This window comes from Condylura cristata, unplaced genomic scaffold, assembly GCF_000260355.1.
Source record: "Condylura cristata isolate star-nosed mole 26May11 unplaced genomic scaffold, ConCri1.0 scaffold00036, whole genome shotgun sequence".
NCBI classification, from domain to species: Eukaryota; Metazoa; Chordata; class Mammalia; order Eulipotyphla; family Talpidae; genus Condylura; species Condylura cristata.
Genome location: NW_004567137.1, coordinates 12065797 through 12093354, shown reverse-complemented (window position 1 = coordinate 12093354; position 27558 = coordinate 12065797). Strand labels below are relative to the sequence as shown.

Sequence of the window (27558 nt, the reverse complement as noted above, 5' to 3'; positions counted from 1 at the left end):
TTTCTGCCTGTGATCTTGTCCTTTCAATTTTGGGCATTTTTCTTAAATGATTTAACTGGTAATACGTTTCTATAGCCATTCTATAATTTGATGGCAAATTTTTAGATGGACACTCCCAATTTTCTTAAACTTTTCCTTGTATTTACAATTTTGTCTTTTTGCTCAGATATTTCCTCAACTCTATCATTCAATCCTACTGAATAAAAAACTTTTTCTGTCTGGTCTCAATTTCTATTGTATTATTTTTTCCCTTGCCTGTAGTGCTCTGTTCTTGTTATATGATGTGCCTTTTCATATCTGTGGATAGTAGATTTTTTGAAGTCATGTTTTGGGTAGTTTTTTTTTTGGTTTTTAATCTGTCTTCCATGTTAGATTTAATTGCCTTTCATTCATCCTTGTCTGATTGTGTTATGGAAGATTCATTGACGGAATTGATTGGAATCAACAGTTTGGAGCTTTACTATAAGGGATCAGTGTGGGCCATTTTGGGATAGCTTCTAAGACCTTCAGGTCTTGTATTTTGTGCTTGCTAGATTTCATCCACAGAATATCTTCCATTTTTAGATACAGAGAGTAAGGGCCTGATTGTCAGCATTCTGAGAGAGCAATAGAGAAAAACATCATTTAGTGGTCTCTGCTGTCTGTATGCAGTCCCTCTCTTTGTTTAGTATGCTGTTGTCATTTTTGTTTAAAAGGTGTATTTATATATAAATAAATAAATTTATATAATTTATATTTATATAAAACTGGGGTTCAGGCCAGAGGTGCAGGGGCAATGAGAGGATTCACCAGAGACAGAGTGGGGAGCAGAATAGGCAGATTGACGAAGTACACTGCTGAGGGGGACAGCAGGCGAGTCAGGAGGGGTCTGCCATGCCATACAGGTCACCTCTGGGGTGGGGATCGAATTCATGCTGAAGTGGCTTCTTGGTGCCGCATTATAACATGCTCCGCCACCAGGGAGGGCCCAGTGCTGTTATCATTATTAACTGAGGAATGTTTCTCAAGACTTTTATCGAATTGGGGAGAACTGATACTCAGTGGAATGTGTTTGGTGAGGACATCTAGGATCTCTTGTGGCTTCAAGTCGCTTTTGCTAGTATTCCTTTTTAGCCATATCTTACTATTTACTCCCTTGACTCTAGTTTCCAAAGGTGTCTTGTTCATTTAGTTTCATTATCTTTTGAAATTGCTGCCATGTAAATTAAGTTGGTTCTTATCTTGTCCCTAGTGCAGCTTCTAGACTTTGGTACTAATTATCTGTTTATTTTCCAGCTCCCACAATCCTTGCTGCCTTTCCTCCCTGTTGTTGAAAATGAATGCCCTTCAAAGAGAATGCCTTTACTGTATTTTAGTGAGATTTGAATGAGTGAAATGAGTTATTTTCAGTTTACATCTTAAAACTTTTGTGTTCTTTTTCTTTTACTGTGTATAATGTTGATAGCCTGTGTAATTAAAGATTGTTAACTAAATAAATGAAAAGTGAATTTACTACCCATTACTAGAGAGATCTTTTATGAAGTTCTATGGAATTTTAATAATTTGCATATACTGTTTTCTAACCATGTGCTATGATATATAAAAAACACAGTTATTTGATGAGAGTTAGTTCTCTTCTAGTTTGTTGTCATTACTATTTGTGACTCCTTTCGTGGTCATAAAAATTTGAGATTCTATCACTTTACATTGTCACTGTAAGTGTGAAATCAAAAAAGTGTGAAAAGTACTGTTTAGGAAGAAATAAAGCTTTGAGTAATCATGGAAATGTTTACATAACAGTAGAAATGCTTCTAAATATGTTTGCTTTAACTGATAAGCAATGATTAGTTTCATTACTGACCTTATCTAAAATTTCTTATAATCTGTGACATACAAACAGGCTTAGTAATATTAAAAAGCGTTAAATAGTATAGTTAAGTTCCACAATTTCCTACAGATTCGCACCAGTGTTCAACTACGCTAAGCACTTCGTACCTCTAAAAACACTCAGAACTGAAAACTGCTACTATCTTGGGTTTTGAAGTGTGGAGTTTTTTAGGTCAAGACCTACATTCTAGTTGTTAGTTGAATTATTTATCTTTTTAGAAAGTAAGTTGACATCTTAAGAATGAAGGTACAGGTTTTTCTAAAAAAATTTTTTTGGTAGAAATGGAAACACAGGGAATTAATTTTTACTACCATGGGCAAATAAATACTTATGTTTCATAGTGTGAAAGTGGGAAAGGAATTAAGATGCGAGTTTTTGTCTATGTAGGACCTTACAAATAAAACTTAAGTTAATGAAATATAAACATGATATGTATAAAAGCTCTTGAGAGAGCAGTAGTGATGGACATGTTAATGGGAAAGAATAATAAAGGATTGTCAGCTATATGATAGTTTAGGTTTAATCTGTACAAATAGGATTTACTAGGTGAACAAGCATAGTTTTTTGGGATAGTGAGTGAAATGTGGTAGTGGCACTGGTTATCTGAACAATAGGCTACATTTTTCTTTTCTGCAAGGCACAAAAACAGATAACAGTGTGGGAAGGGATGGGGGACAAAAAGGGACAAAGCTCCATGGATTGAACTGAGTGTAGTCTAGGAAATATTTCAACTCTACACATTTGTGAGGCTGTTGAATTTCTGAGCCAGTTTGTTGATAAAGATAGTGTGAGAAATAACTGAAATAGTATACAGATAAAACTTTATGAAAGTTTGGTCTGTGCTTACTATATCTTTCTACTCCTGTGTTTTCTAAAACTTCTTGCATGAGTTAGACAACCAATATATTTATTGATTTGACTTGTGCACCTTGAAACTACAGAGGAAAGCTAGTAAGTTGGCATTGAAATGTTTGTGGTGACTAGAGATTGGCATATTAATGGAATTTAAATTATATCTCCTATTTTGAAATCTGAATTGGGTGAGAGGTAGTTCTTATGTCTGGTAGTGGGGTCACTGGCAGGCAACTTCACTTACCCAGGCAAAGTTTAGGATGAGAAAAAAGTAGTCAGGGTTTAAACTGGAAAGGAAGGTGGGGTGGGGGTGGGGGGGCGGGGAGAGTGGGTGAAGGATGCTTATGGGGAGGATGCAGTGTACATTTGAGAGTATATTACATAATTTAAATCTCTGTTCAGTAGACTCCCTAAAGAAATATACTTCCTGATTATTAGAAGCTGTTTATCAAGCAGCCCTTAATGTTTTGGCTATTTGTCTTCCCTCCTATCCGCATCCCAACCTTGCTCACATTCCAGAGCTACAGTAATGTTTTTTTTTGTTCAGCCCTTTTCAAGTTTACCAGCGTCTTGCTTTTGACCAATAGATCGGAGCAATGAAGAATTAATGTGACTTGGATCAACTATAACTTATGTGTTTCTGATATGTGCTTACTATTAAAGCAGTTTTTTATATGCATTTTCTAATATGCTTCATGGAAAGTTAAGAGTCTTTTAAAGCTGAACACTTTTAAAAGGTGTTTATTATGGAAAATTTAAAGTATATACAGAGACAGAATTAAATAATGAATTCCAGGAGCCTATCACTCAGCTTGAACAATCTTTACTTTCCCCCCCTCCCTGCCCTGTAACACTTCTACCATGCCAACACTCTTAACAAGTTTTAATAAATCCCTACATCTGGTGGTGTGGATAGAGGCAAGATAGTACATGACAGAAAAAAGCCAGAACAGGGCAGCAAAATTTTAGAAAGGTAACTAAGAAAAAGGAAAAAGGTGGATTTCCTAGCCGATGTTAGCTATCAAGCCACAGTCAATGCTTTTGTCCCTTATGTCTCTTGATGTAACTGCCAGGACAAGTTTGTGGGTATCTCTGTCAGTTCTGTTTTGCCCACTTCAGACTTAATTTAACCTTTTTGTTCTTCCTATTTTTCCCCCATGGGTTTCTGCCTTCTTTATTTTCATTTGTTTCTCACCCATCTCAAAATATTGGGAGGTCTGCGCCAAGGTATGAAATTTAATTTGCCCTGAGATCAATCACCTGAAGATGCCTTTGTGACCATCTGTAAAACAAAAGAGAAGAAATTGTCTGTTTTTATGGCAGATTACTCAAAATAAGCCTTGTTGCTATTATAGATAGCTCTCAAAACTCTAGTCTCTTTCCAGTTGTTATTTTAAATTGTCAAGACTCAAAAATTTTATTCTAAACTTTTAACAATTCTGCCAGCTTTGAACATTTTGGTGGCTTACATTCTGTGGGGAAAAAACCTTTAATTAACATTTTCTAAATGGTAATTGACTACTAGGATTTAAACAGCTTGATTTTTAGAAATTATAAAAATTGGCTTTCTTTCAATTATAAAAGTACTATAAAAGACTTTAAAATGGAGAAGAAGTGCCTTGAGCAGAGTTGGACTTTTTTTTTCTGGACTGAAATGGAGGCTTTCTTTCAAGTGAATTCCCTGATGTTTGCTGTGGGTGATTTGGCTCTATCTTTGTAACTGCTAATGTGTGGCATGGATTTCAAGCTGTCTGGGATCTGGATGTGCCCAAAGTCTGTGTTTCAAGTCGGGATTCACAGGCATTATGTTACAAAACTGGCTTGCTGCCTTGTCTGTTTTTTAGTCTTCTGAGTAGCTGCATTGTTTGTTGCATTATATGCATTAGCATTTGTCTTCTGGGTTCAGTTTCCTGCAAGCTGACAAAGTGGGAGTGGCTTTGTTTGATACATAGCTGAGTTTTCACCGAGTGAGTTCTTGAGTGCACATTGCAGCCATCTTAATTGCACTTTGGTGCAACTGAGACAGTGCAGCTGTCTCAAAATGGCTGCTAGCCTAGTCTTTGTAGCTGCTTAGGCAGCAACTATGCCAGTGAGGATACTTGTCACATGTATCAGGACCAGAGGTAAGAACCAATTATATTTTACCTTTGAACATTTTAATTAAAAAACCTTTGAATTTTACTGAGTTTATATAGGAAGGTGAACTTCGAGCTTGCTTGCTAATAAGTTGAAATGTTTGCAGATAGAACCTTTAAGCCTGTTATGGAAACAGTACTGAGAATGGTGAGGTCAAAGGTTAAATTCCTGTAATTTCTTAACATCTTATGTTCTGTCATTGCCAGTACTGCTTTTGATCAACACAGTACTGCTTTTCTGATCTTAACATTAATTTTGTTTTGGAAATTTTAGTTTGCTTGATATTGTTTGTAAAATTAAAATAATTTATTTTCTGACAGCTTATTAAAAATAAGCCATAAATAAGCCTTGTTTTGTTTAAAAAAAAGTAAAAGTATGTGTTTGATAGCTTTTTGGGAAGAATGTTGATTTTCCTGGTTATAAATCACAGGGAGAGAATTTTTTAATACAGATGGGGAGGAGGGGAGTTACTAAGGGTTCTAATTCTTTATCTTGCTGCCTTCTCTTGGCCAGCCAATTCTGTCACATTTTTATTGGTGCTAAATTTTTATTATAATTTTTGTTTTTCGATTCAGGTTTCCAATGTAGGAAGTCATTCAGATCTTCTAGTTGTGGGTACCCCTTTTATTTATAGCTAATGTAGTCTAATGCAATAGCTGAAGGCTTACATTAGTTAAATAATAATATTTAATGTTTACATTAGACTTAGTTTAAATCTGTTATATTTAAAAGTAATATAGACTCAATGATTTTTGTAATTTAGTTTTAAAATTTTCTTTTTTTTTTTTTTTTAAGATTTATTTCTATGCATACAGAAATGGGGTACAAGCCAGAGGTGCAGGATGGTGAGAGGCTTTATCAGAGACAGTGGGGAGCAGAATAGGCAGGTCTACGAAGTACACTGCTGAGGGGAGCAGTGGGCTGGTCAGGAGAGAGGTCTGCTACACCATGTGGATCACCTCCAGGCTGGGGATGGAACTTGTACTGAAGCCGCTGTGGCCAGCTGGCAGTGCTGTGTCCTTACCCTTTGTGCCACCAGGGAGGGCCCTAGTTTTAAAATTTTTAAAAACTTTCTTTTTTTTTTTTTTATTCATACAGAACTGGGGTACAGGCCAGAGATGTGGAGGGTGAGAGGCTTCACTAGAGACAGAGCGGGGAGCAGAACAGGCAGATAGAGGAAGTACACTGCTGAGGGGAGCAGCGGGCGGGTCAAGAGAGGTCTGCCACGCCATGTGGTCACCTCCGGGGCAGGCGGGGATCGAACTCATGCGGAAGTGGCTTTAGCCTCTCAGTGCTGTGCTTTAACCCGCTGCGCCACCAGGGAGGGCCTTAAAAACTTTCTTAATGTTGTTCAGAAGCAGAAACATTTATTGAGATACTATAAATCCATAGTGAAAGGTAGGAAAATGAAATTCTTATTCAGATAATACTCACATAAGAAAAGTTACACTTTTAACTGTTGTTAATGTTTAAATTGAAGTATTTTTAATAAAAATCTTTTACAAATAATATAGTACATTTCTCTGGCTTTGTCTGTAGGATATTAGTGACTATATCCCTGAGTAACGTGGTATAAAACAGGAATTTTTTGACTTTCTCTAAAGAAAGCAAATTTACTTGATAAACATTACTTAGAATAATTAGAATGATAAAAATGAAAAAAAATACTTTGAAACCAAAGTTTTATAATTACAATCGTCACTTAGTGTCAGGATCTAGGACATTTATTTGAAGAACCCCAGGTGCTAAGGAACCATGGAATGCAGTTTGAAAAGTATTCTAGAATATTTATTTCTTGTTTTTTGTAAAGGTAGAGTACAAAGTTTAATAGTCTGCCTTTCCACAAAGCTGTGTTTATATATTCAGTTTATCTTTTAAGATAAGTATTCCTAACATCATCAGTGTTCATTTGTTCCTGACCTTAAAGTGAATATGTATCACCAATGCATTTTCATCAATAACTTTACCATGTTTACTTCATTTTTATTAACTTGTGACTTTGTAAAGTTGTTAGAATTATTTTATGTGGTATAGTGGATTCTCATAATATGCACTATTTTATGCAAATCTACTCATGAATGTTTACTCCTAAAAGAGAAAAATTTGAGTAAGAGATTCCTATTTATCATGTCTTTCAATAGGATTATGCCTTGCAGTTAGCATCACATAGGAACATAAATGTGCTGTCACCTTTATCACTCTCATTGTATGAACAACTCACTATGTTTAACAAATTTTATATAAAGTAACTCAGCTACTTGTTTCGATATTTTCTATTGTTAGGGAAAAATTGGCTAAGTTGAAGTTATCTGATGGCTTTATATTAGTTTTCAGAGAAAGACCTTAGGGAAATTTTGCCCAACTACAACATTTTCTTTGTATTTGTACTATGAAATTTATATCCACCCTGCACAGGATGACTTCTGATCTTTTGCACTTACATATGGGGTTGCTAGTTAAGTGCCATGTTGCATTTGTTGTAACTAGTACATACTAGACTTCTCCAGGATTACTCTTGGGATTTATAATAATTCTTAAGTTTTAGTGTTGAATTCTAGGTTTATTAATGCTGAATAATTGAGGTTATAATATGGGAACTGGATAATTGAGGTTTTATTATGCTGCTTTGTTACTTTTTGTCCTCCCCATTTGTTTGCACTTTTCCAGAAGTCATTTTATTAGCGTAAGCCTTTAAGGGAAATGTTGAACTAGTGGAAAAAATGCTTTAGGAAGCATTTAAATCTAAAATTGAGTCCTGCTTTGCCACTTTGTTCTGTTGGCCAGCTCATTTCATTTTCTAACCTTTGTTTTCTCATCTGCAAAGTGGGAGAAAATTCCTGTTTGTTTGGCTTTAAAGATGCTGAGGAGCTGTTTACATAGTGTTTTCAAATAGTACCATGAAATAACCTCACAAGTATCTGGCATACTAATTTTCTGATAATACCCTAATGCTTTTCAGTTTGCTTCTCAGATACTATAAACTTTTCAAATGTGATTGAATCAAGGAATGTGGTATGTTGAAAAAGTAAGGGCAAGTTTTCATAATTTATAAGCAAAAGCAAAAAGTGTTAACTGCCATAAGTTTATAAACTTGATAATGTAATTGATTTGTGTTTGTTCTGCTGAGTCCTATTCTGTTACATAAATAAGCCTTTTTTTTTTTTTTGGAATATGGGTTGTAGCAGATCTACTTATTAATTAGTAAAGCCATAACCCTATTGCAAAAAATATAGTTGGCATTACAGAAGTAGAGGGAAAAATGGCTGCATCTCACAATATATTATGAAAAAATAATTTCTCTAAAGAAATGAGTTTATTACAGGGCAACCCAATGTGAACTGGGTTGCCTATCTGTAGGTCCTCACCCATGGGCTTAAGATTCAGTGGTACTGCGGACACACACAAAAAGATTCGATAATGGGTTTATTTACAAGGGGAAAGGTAAAAGAACAACTTAGAGAAAGAGAGAGAGAAAAATACAAGTTAACCAGAATATCCTACCAGTTCTGCCGACTTGGACTCCACCAGCATGCTGAAAACTTACCAAGAGCCAAATGACCAGCTGTGAACCACCAGGCCTGGGAGCCCACATGTTGGGTTTTATCCTAACCTGGCTGCTCAGCTCTACCCTCATGTCCCAGTGTGCTTCTCCTTGGTATTGATGGGAATAGTAGTCCCAGTAATCTGGAGTGGGGGCGGAGCCCATGAAACCTGTATGTGTTACAAATTGAATTCAGGACCTATAGTTTTCCAAGTTGCAGTACAGGTAAGAATCTTAATAACAGTATAACAGAATCTTAATAACAGAATCTTAATAATAACAGCCCTTCCATTGGCCACAAACTGGCAACCGACAGTGTTGATATTTAAAGTCGTCACATTTTACACAAAAGTCTGGATATCTCATTTCTTGAAAAACAGAAGGTTGGATAGTGCTAGGAGTATATTATTGCTTGAGAAAAAGTAATCTACTGAGTAGCTACTGAACCGTTCAGATAGGCATTACTGTTCATATCACATTAAGTTCTCTTCATTGGTTTATATTTTCTGCTAGTCTCCTGGAGGCTGTCCCTTTTAAATTGTTATTCTGTTTATTGACAGATCTTTGGCAGCCTTTAATATTTAAATGCAGTTTCTAATCCAGCAGAAAATAAACATAAGTAAAATTGAGCCTACTTTACTTGGTAGGAGAAACATCTTAAGTAAAATCAGTTCACTCTTTAGAAGTTGCTATTGTTCACCATTGTCCTAGTTTTTGTATTAGTGTACCATGATGGCTGATTGAAGGAGATCCAGTGACAACTGATTGAAAGTAAAGAGATAAAACAAACAGGAATTAAAAATACAAAAGTGCCTTTTACATATATTTATTTAGGTCTTTCAATGTGGTAATTCACTTCTTTCTTTTTAAAATGTTACCACTGTTAAAGACATCACTGTCAACTCAATCTTAATGATGATTTTGGATAAGACATAGTTACTTTTTATTCAGAGTATGCAGTTTGCTGAACAGGTGAATGAAAACCATTTTATAAAATATTTTTTGTCAGGGCCCTCCCTGTTGGCATAACTGGTTCAGTGCAGCACTATGAGGCAGTATGCAGCCACTGCAGCATGAGTTATATACCTGGCCAGGGAGGTGACCCACATGGTGTGGCAGACCTCTCCTGACCCAGCCACTGCTCCCCTCTGCAGTGTATTTCAGTACATCTGCCTATTCCTCTTCCCACTGTGTCTCTCTCTGGTGAATCCTCTCACCACCATCCTCTCACACCCTCCCCCTGGTCCCCTTTCCCACATATCTGTCCTATCCTCCAGTTCTCATGTGCATAATAAAGCTTTAAAAAAAAAACTTCTGTCAAAAATTGGTTCAGCTACTAAGATGCTCTTAGAATGAGTATGTTTCTAATAGTAAGTGTTACTACCTGCACTGACCTAGATAACCTTAGAAGCTGTTAATAGACTTATTTTGTTGACTACCTTGATCCATAAAACATGTTAGTTTATGATCTAATATGAATTCAAATTTCAGAGTGAAGCCAACTTCTTAACATTCATGTAATATGACATTGATAAAGCCCAAGGGAAATGCTGTAAGAGTATTATTCCTTTTTGGAAAATGACTTTCAAGTTAGGGAAAAAATTGGTGAAAATTAAAAAAGCAGTTAATTTGCACAGGGAAAATTAAACTCTCATGCATTTCCATTTGGGAGAAAGCTTAATGTCTATTCAAATAAGCGATCTCAAAAAATTGCTGGCATCAGAATTTTCACATAGTGTTCTCTATTAGTAATTTGTAACAGTATGTTATTAGTCTAATGTGTAAGTGTGGAAATTATGAGACTGCTTATTGATTCAGGTGATCTGTGAGTTTAATCAGAGGGAGTTTAATACCAGAGAGAAGTCTGAGGAGTTGAGCTTGTTAACTGCTTGAGAGCTTCTACTTCCCTGCTGAAGTAAACCAGTCAGTTTCCCAGCAGAGTCTCCTGGCCTGGTGCTTTTGTTGTCTGGTAGAATAATATCATGGCATATATTGTGGAAAGTATTAGTGTAAAACTCTGGAAATGATTACTTTTGTTTTTGTATTGCTATTAAATAATAGCATGGTTTTGGAAAAATTATTTAATCTCTTACTGCTATTCCTTGACCAGTGAAGGGAGGAGGTTGGACTATAGAGTCAGGGAGAGCAGGAACTCTTGAGTTTCCTCTGAGTGAAACAGGTGAATTCCACTCAGTAGGTGGAAGTTATGTGAAAAATGTATGCGTAGTGTTCAAAGTATAATGCACATTTATAGTAACTGCTTAATATGTCTTGTGCATATTTTTTATAGGAGCAAGGTAGTTGCTTATTTTTAAAACCTCGGTTTTCTTATCTTTTAAATGGGGGTAAAATCTACCTTATGGAACTGATCTAAGGATTTAAATAGTATAACAAATACAAACTAGTACTGATTAAATGGTAGTGAATATTAATTGCCTTTTTCTCACATAGTTCTCTCCAATTTTTTTTTTCCTTGTCTCTGTTTTTCAATCATTACAGAGAAAACTGGGCTACGGGGTACTTTAGAAAAAAGGGGGTTACTAGTGACCTAGCTGATTTCTAGTAAAATGCCAGATGTAGGGTGTTTAAATCTCAACGTGAAAACTTAAAGAGTACAAAGGTGGAGGCGGGCTGGGGCAGAGCAATTCTTATTTATGCTAAGGCAACATGATAGAGTGAATTGATTGACTATATAAACAAGTACTTACTATGCTTCTGTTATTTGCTAGGTACTGATTTGACGGCATACAGCTTTCCCTCACTGGGGTGACGAAGCAGGAAGGCCAACAATAAATATGAAAATATTAGGTTACTATAAGTTTGAGAATGCTGAGGGCAAAAGTGGAAAGCTTAGGTGAGCACTCTCAATATTTTCTGTGAATCAATTCAAGGGCAGTTCAAAACGTCCATCTTTTTGTTTCTGGTCCTTGCAAATAAAAACTAAAATTAAAGAGTATCTAGAAAATTGTGTATCAACCAGTAAAGTAATTTTGCTAGATGAATTAAAAAATAAAAATAATTGAGAGCTTATGTTTTATATACTTTAAAAAAATTTTTGTTTTTCACATAATTTTCATTGTATGTTGAAAAGTATTCCTCTGTGATAGGTTAGAAATAAAATGTGGGTTCTTTATCATTACTTGGGAAACAGCTAGATTAATAACTGCTATTGTTGGTACTTAGGTAGGCAGATTGGAGAGAATTTGAGCTTTTTATTTTATTCACTGTTAAGTGATCGTTTAACTTGGTTTTAAACAAATTATATCTAAATGTTTATTTTATGCTGGGCTATAATTTTAGTTGATTTTCAGATATGTTTATTCAAAGAACTAGGTGCATAAAGCAGGAAAAGAGGGAGGCAAGAAGCTTCTAACAAAATCGAAACTGGAAGGAATGTAATACATGATTTCCACCTCTGATTATGATCAACAGCTCTTTTGGTGTAAGACCTTTACCAAGTGTTACTTACACAGGATGTGAAATTTAAATTAAAATCACTATATTTTTAGATTTATGTCTATAGCTGACCCTTCATTTGCTGTGGTGGAGCACAAATTCTGAGAAGAGAATCTATCTGTTTGATGAAATCTTACTGCTTATCAAAGATAACTTAGACAGTAATTAGGGCTATCCAGATATTACAAGTTACCATTTTCTTTTGATATGTGATAACTTTTATCATTCTCCTAATTTAGAACCTCCTCATTAACAACAACAAGAAAAGAGAATCTCATTATCTTTATTGTATAAAAGGGGTAATTTAGGAACTCTGTTTTAAGGTAGTTGAAAATAAGGTTAAACAATGAAAACATTTTAGAAAACCCATAGTTAGCATGTTAAGTTTTTTTTTTAATTCATTTTAGGTGCGACACTAACCTGATTTCTGGGTTGTTAACTTAAAAATAAACTAACATATTTGTACTCACTAAAATAAGTAGACCAGTGGAAATGGAGATACAGAATTATTTATCATTAGGTCAGAAAGTAACTATTAAATCTTTTTTTTTATTATGGGTATATATATTTTACATCATCATTTTGTACTTTTTAAAATCTCAATTGTAATTTAATCATTTTAAATAAAGGACTTAATAAACAATGACTCAGCCTTCCCCTAGTCTGATCTGGGCAATTGAAACAATATACAATTGATTTAGGTTCAAAAAGAATGTGCCACTGATGACATGGCTTTTGTGCAGTTGTTTATTATGTCTGAGTACTGATATAAATGTATTTTAGTAATAACTAGTCGTGAAAGTATTCAATTATAAAGTCATCATAGCACCTGAAGCTGCTTTAAGTTTTAAGATTTGGTGAAACATAAAGCAGTATGGTTCTCACAGCAAGTCTATTTAATGATCACTTACTATTTCAGTAACTAGTTAATTTAAAGGTAGTTATGGAGTAGAATAAAGACAGCTTTTAGCTAATACAGAATTATAAGTAACTTTTAAAATGATTTTTAAGATAGCATTCATGGGCTTATGTAATCTTATTGGTCTTTGTCACAAATAAAATAAGACTTGAAAATCTCTGGAGGTTAAAAATTTTTTGATGTGGTGGGCGAATTTCAGTTTTTTAGGAATTCCAAGTTTATTTTCACTTATCACCTGGTTTCAAATCATATTAATAAATAGTTAAACTAGATATATTCTAGAACCAGTCAGTGCCTGTTGGGGATCAAATGGGGGAGGGTTTACTCAGCAATATTCCCTTTAGTTTGGTCATGAAATGAGGACTGCTTTATGTAAATTGTTCTTTCTGGCGCCAGCTAGCTGTAACTGCAGTCTGGCTGTGCTAGGGCAGCAAATAATATGTGTCATGGATTTTCTCTTTGGAATGTGTATGAATTCAGCCTTTTGGATTGAAAGAACAGAGTTGTTATCTTAGAATAGGAGTACTTAGATTTCTTTAACTGTTAAGGAATGTGTGGAATAGTGAGAAGCTATATGCCTTGTAAGCTTTTAATTCAGCTTTTATAGATATATGCCTATTGATACTATTGAGTAATATGTGGGAGGTACTTAACTGCACACAGTGGCTGCAGACTAATAGTTGGCAGTATAGAAGCAGTACAAAAGAATTTTGATTCTAGGCATCTTCACTTGCAACAGTCCTTTGGAAGATGGACTTTGTATGTTCTATGAGCTTCATTGACATATTAGCTGACGTTTTTTGGCTCTTGTGGTTAATGGGCTGTTTGCTGCACAAACTATACAACAGATGTGAATCACTGCTTGAAAGGAATTTTAATATGTAGTCATCTACTGTATTCCTGGGGTTTTCTTGTTTTTTTTTTTAATGAATATGAACCAAACAAGGAATTTAGGTTCAAGAAGGCTGGTATAGAAGTCTGCATTAGTTTTAAATGTTTATACAGATGAACTAACTGAGGTTTACAGAAGAGGAAGTCCTTTTTTCAGGTAAGAGATTCAGGTCCTTTTTTCTGTGACATTCTCTCCCCCAACCCCAATTCCCTTTCCTGTCCACTGCCTCAGATCCCACATATTTGTCTCCCATGTTGGAAAGGGCTTTTTTGTTTTAAATTTTAGTAATCCCAGGATTGATGGGCTGTTAATTTTCAGGATCTTTTGAATGCTGTATTGGGTTTTGTTTTGTTTTTTTTTTTTTAACAAAATTTTCCTGTCTTTAATTTCCTTTAGATTTGAGTTAAAGTGAAATAATAATGAACTTCTTCTATGAGTATCGCTCATACATATATGTTCATATTACATAGAAATCAGTGTTAGATCTTTTCTCGTTATATTCCTATTACTGTGTTCTCAATTGTAGTGACACCAACTGGTACACACTGGAAGGTGACATCTTGTAACCTAGCTGAACTATAAAGTTTTAATGTAAACATACTACTTTGAATTAATCATCAAAATCAGACTTTATGTTTTCACAAATGGCCTATTGTATTAAATTTGATAATGCATATTTATAATGATAGAGTCAGGTTTCTCAGCTCATCTTTGTTCTTTCCATTTCAACATATTTACATTTATCTTTTTAACAAAGTGAATTTGAGTCTAAAACTCAAATGGATATATTAATTAGAGGCTTCATTGAGTAATATTTTATTTCTTAAACTAGGTGAAGAGTGTAGACATTTGTGGGGTTTTTTCTGTATGCTTATAAAGTTGTATGCAGAAAAATAAATCTCATTGAATACAATTAAGAACTAAATAAAGAATATATTGTTACTGCTTAAAGATAGAAAGATGTTTGCAAATAGATGAAAATATCTCAATATCAGTATGGGCTGATAAAAATATATTACTGATTGATGTAATGATTTTGGGGTGATGTCTATGGGGATGTAAAGATGAAGCAAAGAGTGGTGGTGAGGTTAGAGACATGGAGGAAGAGAGGAATTATTTTACTTTTTGCCTCTTTCTAGAAGTTAAACAGCAGGATCTTGCTGTGACCTAGAAGTGTTAGTTTTAGATGAAGCTCCATCTAAATTTCTCTAGATTTCTGAAAGGTAATCAGTCATTTATTGTTATAGCTGGGTACCTAAAAACTAGAGGCCAGCCGGGTTAGAAACCACACTTTTGTTTCAGGGACACTATTTCCTGTTGATGCCTTTTGACATGTTGTTTGGGCCTTTTAATTGCTATGTTCTGTTAAAATATAAAAATGTATGTTTGTGTGTTTGACCCCAGTGAACAATATCACTAGGATTGGGGAAGTGGTGATAGTAGAGATATACCAATTTTGATTAATGTGCTTGAGGCTAGAGAAAGGTTATACTTCTGTTGGTGTGGAAAACATTAAAATAGTTGGGAAATTTTTTCAGACTTTGTTGAACCATTGTTTGGGAGAATGTTGAGATGGACCAACAGTTTTTTATATATAAAGAAGAAAGGAATCTATCCAATGCTGTTGGAATTGGTGGTCATAGCAAAGAAAGATGAAGGAAAGTAGAAGAGTACTCTTTTATATAGCTAAGTTATCCCCAAAAGAAGCATGTATGACGTAGATAAGTCATGAGACTCAAGATGGATAATTTTAAGAGCTGTTGAAGTTTAGTGTTAATGACCCAAAAGTCTGGGGAATAAAATTTGAGATTTTAGGTTTTCTGTTCCTTCCTACACAACAAATTTTTTTTCTCAAGCAATGTAGAATCACAAAATCTAATGAAATGTATGCAAGTGGTAGGTAGTTACATTCCTTATAACATTTCTAATATTTAAAGTTCTTCATGGGTAACTATCTAATTTCTGCTTAAACTATCTAACATTTAAAGAGTTTCTAATCTCATAAAGTTGGTTGGTTATCTGAACAAATTGACATTTGTTGATTTGGGGAATAGATTGATCTTTCATTGTTTTTTTCCTCTTCCCCTTTACCCTTGTGCCTTTTTCTCTCTTAATATGTACTATTTAAAGAAAGCCATTAAAATTTCTGTGTGTTTTCTAAGTGAAATACTGTCTGAGTGAAATATTTTCTCAACTTTTTACCACATATATAGGTCTTTGTTCTGGGTCATTTGTTAGCCTGGTCATCCTCTTGTATGTCCTGTTGTTTTTATTTTTTTTTTTTTTTAAAGATTTATTTATTTGTGTATACAGAACTGGGGTACAGGCCAGAGGCTCAGGGGCGGCGAGAGGCTTCACCAGAGACAGAGCGGGGAACAGAACAGGCAGATCAACGAAGTACACTGCTGAGGGGAGCAGCGGGCGGGTCAGGAGAGGTCTGCCACGCCATGTGGTCACCTCCGGGGCAGGCGGGAATCGAACTCATGCAGAAGCGGCTTTTAGATTCTCAGTGCTGTGCTTTAACCCTCTGCGCCACCAGGGAGGGCCCTGTCCTGTTGTTTTTAAAAGTCCCTCTTTATGATTCTGAGAACCAAGTGTAGTATTAAAAAATGTCTTCCTTCTCTTGAGCTGTACTGATGTTCTGCATTTTAATTTTGCTTTGACATTTTGGGTAGCCCCCTTGCAATTTTGAGTTTTGTTGAATTTACACTAAATTAAAATCCTGTAGGCTTTTCACATATTCTATAGGTAACCTGAATATTTGACATAAGTATATATTACCTAATACTAGTATTTTCGTTTCCTTCATAATTTCCAATATTATGCTTTCTTTTCATTCTCCTTGCTACGTTTCCCATTTAGTAGATTTTTTTCCCCCAAGGAACTGGTTTTTGGTTTCATTTATTTGCTATTTTATTATAAGGTGCATCTCTTGTTTACAGTATAGATCTGACATCTGATAATGTTTTTATTATAAAAAGCTTGAGACCTGTGGTTTTTATACTGGTAGCTTTGTTTTCTTTTGGCCCCATAGTCAACAAATCCTAAATTCATTAATTTACATTTTGTAATTATCTAAGATTTTAATTCCAGGAATTTGTATTTTAAAGATAATGAATCTTGTTACTTCAGCCTGCCCGTGATTTTCACTTGTTTTTTGAGTATTGCTTTGTGTTTAATTGACTTCCTCTTTAGGAACTTTGGGTAGATTGTACCTGTACTACATTTTCTGCAGTTACTTTAGCAAAGGTTTGCTTCCTCAAGCTTTGCCTAGAAGTGTTCCATTTCTCTGCTTTTGTTGATTGCTGCTTTTTCTGGCAATAGACTATGCTAAAAATAAGTTTCCCCCTGAACTTTGAGGATATAGTTGCTTATTCCAGCATTCAGTATTGCTGATGACAAGTCTGATGTCTGTTTAATTCTTACTCCTTTGTAGTTAATTTTTTTTGAGTCTATGTTATTAATACTTCCATGTATTATTTTTCTGGAATCTTAGTTTCGTATGTCGAAAGTGTGAGAAGTTGTTTTTTTAAAATGCTGTTTTAATTCTGTTTTGGTGATCAGTAATTTTCATAACATGTGTATTTTTGTTATTCTCTCTGTTCTTTCTCAGTGCTGGTTTTCTGAAACACCTTTATTGAAAGCTGTTGCCGCTGGGTATCCATACCCTTATTTCTTGCTTTTCATTTTTCCTTTGTATAGTAATTTGAGAGATCATCTGGTCTTGATTAACCAGGTCATTTAACCTGTGTCCATAAAAGTATATTTTGAATTTCTGAGATTTCAAATTGATTTCCTTTTATATCTGCTTTTAATTATGAGTGGGATAGCATTCCATACATGTTGATGTTAATCGACTATTTAAAAATTTCTTCTGTTTATATCACTTCATTCCTGACTTAGCATGGAAAGATAGGGAAAAGTCAAGTAAGCTTAACCTTTAAGATACAAATTACATGAATGTTTGTGTTCGTTGTGGAAGTTAGAGCTGGCACATCAAATCTACATGAAACTATTTATTTATATCCTCTAGTCTTTCCCCAAGGAAACTGCTGAACTAGTTGGGCATTATCTCTCCAGATTTTAAAATATCATTTGTTTGCATGTATAGATAGATGTTTAGAAATATTACATTTATATACATAATGGCAGAAAAATTGGAAATATTTGTCAGTTTCTTATAGCTCTAAGTACTTTAATCTCAATAAATTTTTTATGAAGAAAGAATTTATTATAGATGAAGCTATGGAAACAAGGAAAGGTTGATAATGTAACTGTCTTAAACTGGTAACTAGGAATTGATAGCATTAGTATTCAGGAAGGTATATATGGTTCCAACTTTTACACTTTTAGGTATTATGAGGTCTGTAGCTATTTTTTTGTAACCTTAATGTTTATGTCCATGAAAGATAACTATGACTTCTTAACTCCTTAGTGTTTTCTTTCATTGGCTACTCCAGCACTTTTAAAAAATTGTTCTCTTAATTGTTAAATTTGTTCATATTTTTGTGATTATGGTGCAGCAAGCATTAGATTTCATGAAGATGTAAACCTTTTAAAAGGTTTAAAGTATGTGCTTTATCTTTTGCTATTTCAAGTGTGTTTAGTATTTCAAAGTGATACATAGTTTTTGTCTACTTGCCCCTAAAAATGGTCATGACAGGGCCCTCCCAGGTGGCACAGTGGGTTAAAGTGCAGCACAAACAAGCTAAAGCCTTCACTTCAGCATGAGTTCTATCTCAGCCCGGGAGGAGGTGATACACATGGCAGCAGACCTCTCTGGACCAGCCCACTACTCCCCTCAGCAGTGTACTTTGTTGATCGGCCTGTTCTGCTCCCCACTCTGTCTCTGGTGAATCCTCTCACCGCCCCTGCACTTCTGGCCTATACCCCAGTTGTTTGTATAAATAAATAAATCTTAAAAAAAAAAAAAGGTCATGACAACAAACTCTTCTACACTCATCTGTCATACACTCATCTGTCAATCATGTTTGAAACTATTTATTGCTGTACATTATTGCTAGCCATAAAATTGTTGACTAATTTGATGTATAAAAATGTGTTTTTTTGTCTTTCCCTGTTTATTAGACCTTTAATTTTTTTAATTATCCCTTTTATGCACTAATAGATGTTCTTTTTTATTCTGAATACTTATCCCATATCACTATATTTTTTATTTTTCAATTATTTCAAAATTTGTGGTTACTGGGCCTCCCTGGTGATGTAGGGGTTAAATCTCAGGACTCTCATGCTATCATCCACTACCATCATTGCAGCCTGAGTTTGGTTCCTGGTCAGTGAGCTAACCCATTTATGGCACAGAAGACCTTTTATGGCTTGCCCATTGCTCTTAGTAGTGTATTTCAGGAGATATAACAGTTCTGTTCTCCCTCCACTCTGTCTCTGGTGAATCCTTTTATGTCCCCCCCCCCACCCCTCTAGCTTGCACCCCAGTTCTTATATGCATAAATAAGTAAATCTTTAAAAAATTGTGGCTACTTCCATTTTTAAAAAAGTTTTATTTGTGCATACAAGAACTGGAGTATAGGCCACAGGTACAGAGGGTGCTGGGGGCTGGGAGGGAGGATTAACCAGAGACAGTGTGGGGAGTAGAACAGTCAGATCTACTTAAATACACTGCTGAGGTGAACAGTGAGATCTGTTGTGCCTTGTAGATTAGCTCCCTGGCCTGCAATCAGACTCTCATATCAGTGGCTGGTGATAGCTTGATAGTACTGAGACTTTAACTCCAGTGCCACCAGGGAGGCCTCCGGTTTTTTTTTGTCTTTAACTTTCTGTTATTTCATATCTATTCTGTTTGCTAACATTCATATGCTTAACTGTTATTTTGATTAATTTTCTATCATTTTATTTTAAAATCCATCTATTTCTTGTAAATTGTGGTATCATGTGTCATATTGTTTCATTATTTATGTCTGTGGGTAATTTATTGAACTCATCCTTTTATATATATTTAAAATAATAATGATGGTTTTGTCATAGCTCAGCTCTGATAGCTCAGAGGGCAAGCATTATTTTTGATGGTCATTTCTCCCTGATTTTTCCTAGACAATTAAAAACTTTAAAAGTTTGTCCTGGTACAAAAATATCTGTGGTGTTTTGGTTGGAATTACTTTTAGTATATTTTATCTAGGGAGAATTTACTTTCTCTACATTGAGTATTTTATTCAACAAAGCTTTAATATTAAACATATTTTCATATTTCTTTGATTTTTTTCATGTTTTTTTAATGTTTCTAGATACACCTTTTTCTTGCTGTTCTTAATTAAATGTTTTCATTATATCTTTTAGCTATTTGATCTCTTAACTGTTTTGGCCAGGATTTCTAGAACAATATTAGATATAGAGTATCATACTTTTTGTTTTGGAATATAATTGAAATGACTGCAATTTTCCCTCCCACTCTATAAACGAGTCTTTTAACTTGAAGTAGCCATTATCAACTTTAAGGGCTTTATTTCTAACTTTCTTTTGTGGGGATGAATATTGAATCATTCAATACCTTTGTAATTTCTGTTGAAAATGACAATTTTTACAACCATTTTGGCTTTTTACATTGAACAACAGTGCAGCTTGGCATTGAAAATTTTCTGCCTTCTTTTTGTAGTTAACCAGCATATGGGACTAAAGGAATTTGAAAAAAAATGTATGGTTTGTTGTTTCTCTGTCTTTTTAAGGTCCAACATGAAAAATCTAAGTCACTTCCTACAGATTATTCTCCCAGCCTTTTCAAGTCAAACAGTATGTTTTAGTTAATTCTTAGGTCATTAACAGTGACTTGGCTATCATATGTCTTCTAATTTCTAGTAGAATACCTTTAGAGTCTTTATTTCAACATTTTGGAAAAAATGGTAAAAATTTTAGAACATATTAAGTATTTACAAATACCAAAGTAAGGTCCTTATGCTGAATTTATGAACACGTGAAGAGATTTTGATGATTATTGCACTTATCATCGTTTTTCTTTGAGATTTTTTCCTTTCTTTGCTTTTCTTTTTTCAATTCTGGAGGCTCTAGGCTCAGTTAAATATTTTCATGTGGCTGAGTGCCAGAATTCCAATAGCCCTGAACTCAGCATGTTGCTGTTGCTTAGCAACTACTTGTGAAGTCTTGTGGATATAACTGAATTATAAATAGGGTTATGAGCAGAAGTGTAGTTGAAATTGAGATTGGTAAAAGGCATTTTCTCTCTTTCCCCTTCCTATTTGCATTTGAGTAATTCACTATGCAGTCAGTTTTCAGAAAACTGGCTTATAAAAATAGGGAGTACTAACTCTATTAGAAAGACAATAAGGACTCTGTGGAGGTCTTGTTTGTAATTATGCATTTGAAATTATGTTTTTGATTATTAAAATGAAATAGTTTATATTGTTTATATATATTGAAGAGATGGCAGTTAATAGAAAACAGGAAATTTCTGATTTTCATAGTATTTTAACTGTTCTTTATTATACATTTATATTAAAATTTACATACAATACTACAATTGTTCTTTTTTCTGCTTTTAATCATCTTGTTTCTTTAGAGTGTCTTAAAATTGTCCTGTAATAGTGACTATGTAGGCACTTGATAAATATTGGCTAAATAAGTAAAGCAACTGCTGTCATTCCTCAGGAGAGAAATGCATTTTGGGTGAAATTTAATATAAGAGTCAGAACTTAAAGTATCCGTTTAGGTCTTCTGATTAATTTTCCTTTTATGCCAGATGGAGAACTAGTTCTGAAGATTTTGAAAAAATTTACCTAACCTGTACCTTTCCAATCTATTTATTTCCTGCATTGTTCTATTTTACAGATGCATATCTGGTATCTAGCATCTTTTTTTTTGCATTCACATTTCATCAGTTTACCCAAATTGTAGTTGTGTTATATAATTTATAATGAAGATATACAACTGAATTCACTAAAAACACAGCTAATATAGATAGGTTTATATGAGAACAGAGGAAGAACATGATATCTCAGTGTATTTGTAGTTATCAGTGAGAGTGTTTCCAGAGTGGAAGGAGCCTATTGGCTTTCATTATAATTAGGAGGAGAGAGGTTAAAAGTTTCCAAACAGTAATGTTTTTTGGTCAGATCTATGCAGATTATTTTAGGTTCTAAAAGATAACAGTGGTAATTCTTGATTTTAGATAAAGGAGCTTTGTACTTTCTTGAAATACACAATCAACTTCTGATAATAGCATCTGACAGCTGGACCTATATGAAAGTAAGCTTCTTAGGAAACATTTCCAGAAGCAAATAGATTACATTCTTATACATGTGTGCCAGGAAATTTTTGAATAGGATTGTAATTTTTCTTACTTCACTCCCCCAGGGATGACCTAGTCCATTCTGAAATGTATGCTTAGGAGAAATCTTGCTTTCAAAATGTAACTATCCCCCTTAATTTCTGATTGAAGATAGATTTGTAAAAGGGATTAGCTGAAAAGGTTGTTAGGTAAGTTTTTTGGTTTTTTTGTTGTTGTTTGTTTTCTGCATACAAGAGCTGGGGTGTAGGCCAGAGGTACAGACTGGTGAGAAGATTCATTAGAGGCAGAACAGGGAGCACAACAGTCATATCTCTTGAAATCCACTGCTGAGGGGAGCGGGAGCAGTGAACTGGACTGGAGAGGTCTGCTGGGCCATGTGGGTCAGCTCCCTGGCCTGGGCATCAGTCCTGTGGCTGCAGATTGCTTTATAGTGCTGCAGTGGCTGCGGATTGCTTTATATTGTTGATACTTAACTACTGCACTACCAGGGAGCCCCCTAAATGTAGTTTTAACATTTGTTAAGAGGGGTAGTATGCCAGCATTTTTGCTTTGTTATAAAAGTTGAAAACAAACTGGTACAAAGAGATTTGAATTTCCTCTGGGATATGAAATATTAGGATTCTCCTGTACACATAGATTGGGGCCACAGAATATGTCATTTAGCCAACATTTTAACTTTTTTGGGGTCTTTGGAGGTGGAGAGTGAGGAATGGTAGGTTAGGAGGAAGAGAATGGAGAGCTGGAGGGTCAAGTTTCTAGAGCTAAAATTCCCTGGGCGATTGTAATAGCCACTAATTGTAACTAAAGTGTCATTGACTTTTCAATAGCCCCTCTACCTCCACACATAGTATGTAAAAGGATGTACGTTTTTAAAGATTTATTTATTTATGCACACAAGAACCAGGGTACAGACCATATGTGGGGGGTGGGGGGGTGAGAGGATTCACAGAGACAGAATGCGAAGCAAAACAGGCAGATATACTGAAATACACTGCTGAGGAAAGCATTGGGTGGGTCAAGAGAGGTCTGCCACATCATGTGCGTCACCCCCCTGGCCATGGATCAAATTCATGCTGCAGTGGCTGCAAAAATCTTCACAGCTGCTTCACAGTGCTGCACTTTAAGCCATTGTGCCTCTAGGGGAGAGGACCTGGATGTATTACTTTGAATAATATTTGCATGCATACAGTCTTTTTTTTTGTTCTCTTAAAAATTAAACTGGCTGGGCCCTCCCTGGTGGTGCAGCATGTTTAAAGCACAGCACTAAGAAGTTAAAGCCACTTCAGCATGAGTTTGAACCGTCCGCCCGGGAGGTGATACACATGGTGCAGCAGACCTCTCTGACCCACCTGCTGCTCCCCTCAGCAGTGTAATTCGTTGATCTGCCTGTTCTGCTCCCCACTCTGTCTCTGGTGAATCCTCTGACTGCCTCTGCACCTCTGGCCTGTACCCCAGTTCTGTATGCACAACTAAACAAATCTTTTTTTTTTTTTTTAAGATTATTTGTGCATACAGAGTTGGGGTATAGGCCAGAGGCTCAGGGGCGGTGAGAGGCTTCACCAGAGACAGAGTGGGGAGCAGAACAGGCAGATCAACGAAGTACACTGCTGAAGGGAGCAGGGGGGTGGGTCAGGAGAGGTCTGCTGCACCATGTGGTCACCTCCGGGGCAGGCGGGAATCGAACTCATGAGGAAGTGGCTTTAGCGTCTCAGTGCTGTGCTTTAACCCGCTGCGCCACGAGGGAGGGCCAAATAAACAAATATTTAAAGAAAAAAAATAACTGGCTAATATAAGTTCACAATCTTAAAAAGTTATAACTACTTTAAATAATACCTAAGAACATAAGTTTTAATATTTAAAGTGATGTTGGCTTCCATATCTGGAATTAATAAAATATTTTTTCCCTACTTATATCATTGCCTTGTTATGAAATTTCTTTTTTTTTTTTTTGACGCTTTATTTATTTATGCATACAGAACGAGGGTACAAGCCAGAGTGCAGGGCTGGTGAAGGGATTCACCAGAGACACAGTGGGGAGCTGTACAGGCAGATCAATGAATTACACTGCTGAGGGGAGCAGCGTGCAAAGTCTGCTGTGCCATGTGGGTCACCTCCAGGGTGGGGATTGAACTCAGGCTGAAGTGGCTTTTGCTTCTTAGTGCTGTGCTTTAACCGACTGCGCCACCAGGGAGGGCTCTTGTTAAGAAATTTTGACCCATTTTTCATATTCTCCCTCAGCAGTTGCTAGACAGAGATCCATTTATATTACTTTCCTTTGTGATGAGGTTCACAGTTTATTTATCCAGAGAAATGAACAATATCTATGTACTTGAAATATTTAAGTTATCTAAAAATGTCAGTAAGGTTTTAGATTCTGGATATCCAAGTCACATATGAATACAATATTAAGAAAAATAAATAAGAAAATAGACTGTTATTTTTCATTTAGACCAGTTCTTAAAATATGTGTTTATGCTCCTCAAAACTTGGTCCAACTTAATTTTAAAATTTCTCCTTAATTGCTTAGATTTAAAGGACATGTTTATAAAATGATATATTATTTTGTTTTTTCCATTCTTCAATGGAGCTCTTTGTTACTTAGAACTGTTATATGTTCCTATACACTTTCAAGGCATTATGTAACCCTATACTTTATTCGTTATTAAGAGTCCTTTAAATATAATTTTCATAGTTAAAATTTTATACTTCTTTTTATAAAATGTAAGTCCATTTTGCAATTTTGATAGCAGATAGTAACTAAAGAAAAATTTTTAAAAATTTATCATTTCATTAAAGCACATTGATGGATGTTTTGATGTAAGAAGTACTTGATATAAGAAGTGCGTGGAACATGTACTTTGATAAATGTATTTGTTTTGACTCAACTGTCAGCAGCTATAATTTAGATTCTTGAAATTAATGTTTTTCTTGCCATTTCCTTCTTGGATTTTGTCATTTCCTACTAGCCCTTAATCATCTTCATAGTTGTTACATTAGACTGCACATTGTGTGCCATCTTTAGGAATTAAAAATCTACTCCAAGTGATTAGGTAATGTGCAAAGAAACTTTTATATTAAAAATTATTAAGTTGGAAAATTAGAATGATGAAATTTATTCTTTTATCTGGATAACAAAAAAGTCAATTTTCAAATTTAACATTACCCTAGTTTAGTCAGAACTGAAAGTGAAAAAATAAGAGCATTATACAGATTATATTTTTATATGTGTAACTGTTATTTGACATGAACAAGATGATTTGGTTTTCTCAGGACAGTGATTAATTTGATTGATAAAACAATTAGTAAATGCCTCCTGTGTAGAAGTTATTGCTGAATGTTGGAACATGTTTGTGTTAAAAATGAATAAACCATAAACCCTAATCTATTTAGAGATTTGCTTTGATAACTAATTTTTGTTATACACAGTGAGCCATCTTTATTGAAAAACTCAGATCCCCAAGTAATTGCAGGGAGAAAGTGCCAGGGAAAAATACATTACTGATCAAATTTTGAGAGATTTAATGGAGCCTTTAATGTATTAGATCTGTGATTAAAGTGCCTGTTTATATATGTGTGTGTGTGTGTATAATGTATGTTTATATATGTGTGTGTGTATAAAGTAAAAATGCACAATGGAATGTTACCTGAAAGTGGCCCATTCATTTAGCTTAGTGTTCATTCTTCTTTAACCCATCCAGAAAAGGTGCCAGTTTATTATTTTAAATAAGGAAATGTAAGGAACAATTCTGCCCCCCCCAAAGAAAACAAACTATTTTTACTGGTAGTTTTGCTGTGATATTCATATCTATTCTGGGATTCATACTAGCATATTGTTTCTATTATTAGACTGTTGTCAGGCAGATTTAAAGTTTCTCCTTTCATGGTTGTCCAATTTTTAGCTTTCTGATTGGTTGCATGAGCCTGCTTGCTTTAACCAACCACAGTGACTATGCAAATTGTATTTCAGTTTCAGTTGCTGTGAGAGAACTGAAAAGATGGCTGCAGGGGGCTCCCTTTGGGGTATGTTTATTATTATAAAGAAGATTTTCATCATTACGTAGTAATAAGCAAAAGTAGATTGCTTTCAGAACGGTATTTTATGTTTTGCAATAGGAAATCAAACTAAATAAGTTTTACATGGCTGTAAAAGGCCTCTTGTGTCAAATTTGATTAATTTTAATGGTGCTGTATGTTGCACTTTGTGGCAGCAGCATTATGTGTATGGGGGTATATATTGTTAGTTTTTTGTTAGTGAATAAGCAGCCTGCTTCCCCCAAAGAAAGGTGGTTCTGTGTGTGTAAAGCTGCTCTGTTTGAGCATGCTGGTATATTAGTTTATAGTTCTACTAAAAATGTTCTAGATTACTGCCTTTGTTTCCTAGAAGAATAACTTGTTTTTTCATTTAAGAATCATTTTAGGTATGTTTTATGTATATAAGCGCATCATTTAAGCCATTATTTATTAAGTATATTCTGTACACTTGACACTTTCTATAACTCATTTATATTATACCAGAGTCCTTGTTTTTCCTTATTTTGTTAAATGGTTTCTGAAGCACATCCTAATATCAGCCTATTTTTAAGAATTTTACTGACAAAACTTAAAACACTTAAAATATATTAATCTAATATTAAATATATGATGAGAATGTACAGAGTATTTAAACAACATGTAAATACAGGTGCATTTATAATAATATTTTTTTCTAAAAAGATAAATATATAGAGCTGTAATATAGTAAGTGGTGACAGGATAGATTATATTGAATAAGAGAATATTAAGTAACAGTGACAGTGCTGTTTGTAACTTCAGAAAGGTTAGTAAGTTACTTCATTTTAAAATACATTTCTCAACCTTAATTGCAATAAGGCCTTTTAATTATAGTGTCATTTTGGTAGAAGAGAATGCTTCTCTACTTAAGACCTTCTAGTTCTTCTGGTAAAACATAGTTAATTGCATTTTTCCAAGTCTTCGCATATGACTTAAGTACATAGAATGCTTACTTACACAGAACCTGCTACTACCATGTTTTGAAATAAGTATATTATAGAATTATTTCTTACTTAGAGCAGGAAACACACATACAAGACAACAAGGCTGCCGTTATTTTATATATGCCACTCATCACCAATATGCTTACAGATCTTGTTTGCTGACCCAGCAATCTAAACTCCCAATGAACTAATACTCAGATCCCTAACTATGAACCAATACTCAGACCTCTTAGCAGATAGCTGTTTGTTCATGTTGAAACTGTGACTCAATAAAGGGGAGTTAGTAAAAAACAATGAAAGGAAAATTAAATATTCAACCATATTTCTGTTTTGTTAGGTGACAAGTTTTTGAGATATAACTCTATTTCCCAGTTCACCTGTTTAAGGTTTAGAACTCTGATTCTTAAGATATTCATAGTTAGACTCCATCTCGATAATCAGTTTTTGATTATTACCCTAATCATGAAACCATGTTTTCCTCTCATTTCCTCTCCAATACTTGAACCTGGGCAACCATAAATCTGCTTTCTACTTTTATAGATTTGCCTATTTTGTGCATATAAAAATGGGTAAGAGTGTTTTTTTTTAATGATGGGCTGCTTTTACTTAGCATATTTCAAGTTAAT

General features: G+C 34.7%; 1 protein-coding gene across 5 annotated transcripts in view; it reads left to right on the top strand.

Annotated features, from left to right (window-relative positions):
- Window positions 1-27558, top strand: part of ATF7IP (activating transcription factor 7 interacting protein) — a 118136-nt gene that overhangs the window by 13655 nt on the left and 76923 nt on the right. For 2 of the 5 annotated variants that reach the window (XR_001146075.1, XM_004693258.2), the window contains exon 1: window positions 4701-4842. The exons of 1 other annotated variant lie outside the window; for it this stretch is intronic. Coding sequence is in view for 1 of the 4 variants with exons in the window: in XM_004693258.2 (XP_004693315.2) it covers window positions 4826-4842 (17 nt within the window). In the remaining 3 variants the exon portion in view is untranslated. Of the gene's footprint in view, window positions 1-4700; window positions 4843-13776; window positions 13820-25946; window positions 25959-27558 lie in introns of those variants that run through there. 2 more of the 5 variants (XM_012732872.1, XM_012732871.1) reach the window with 2 other exon arrangements.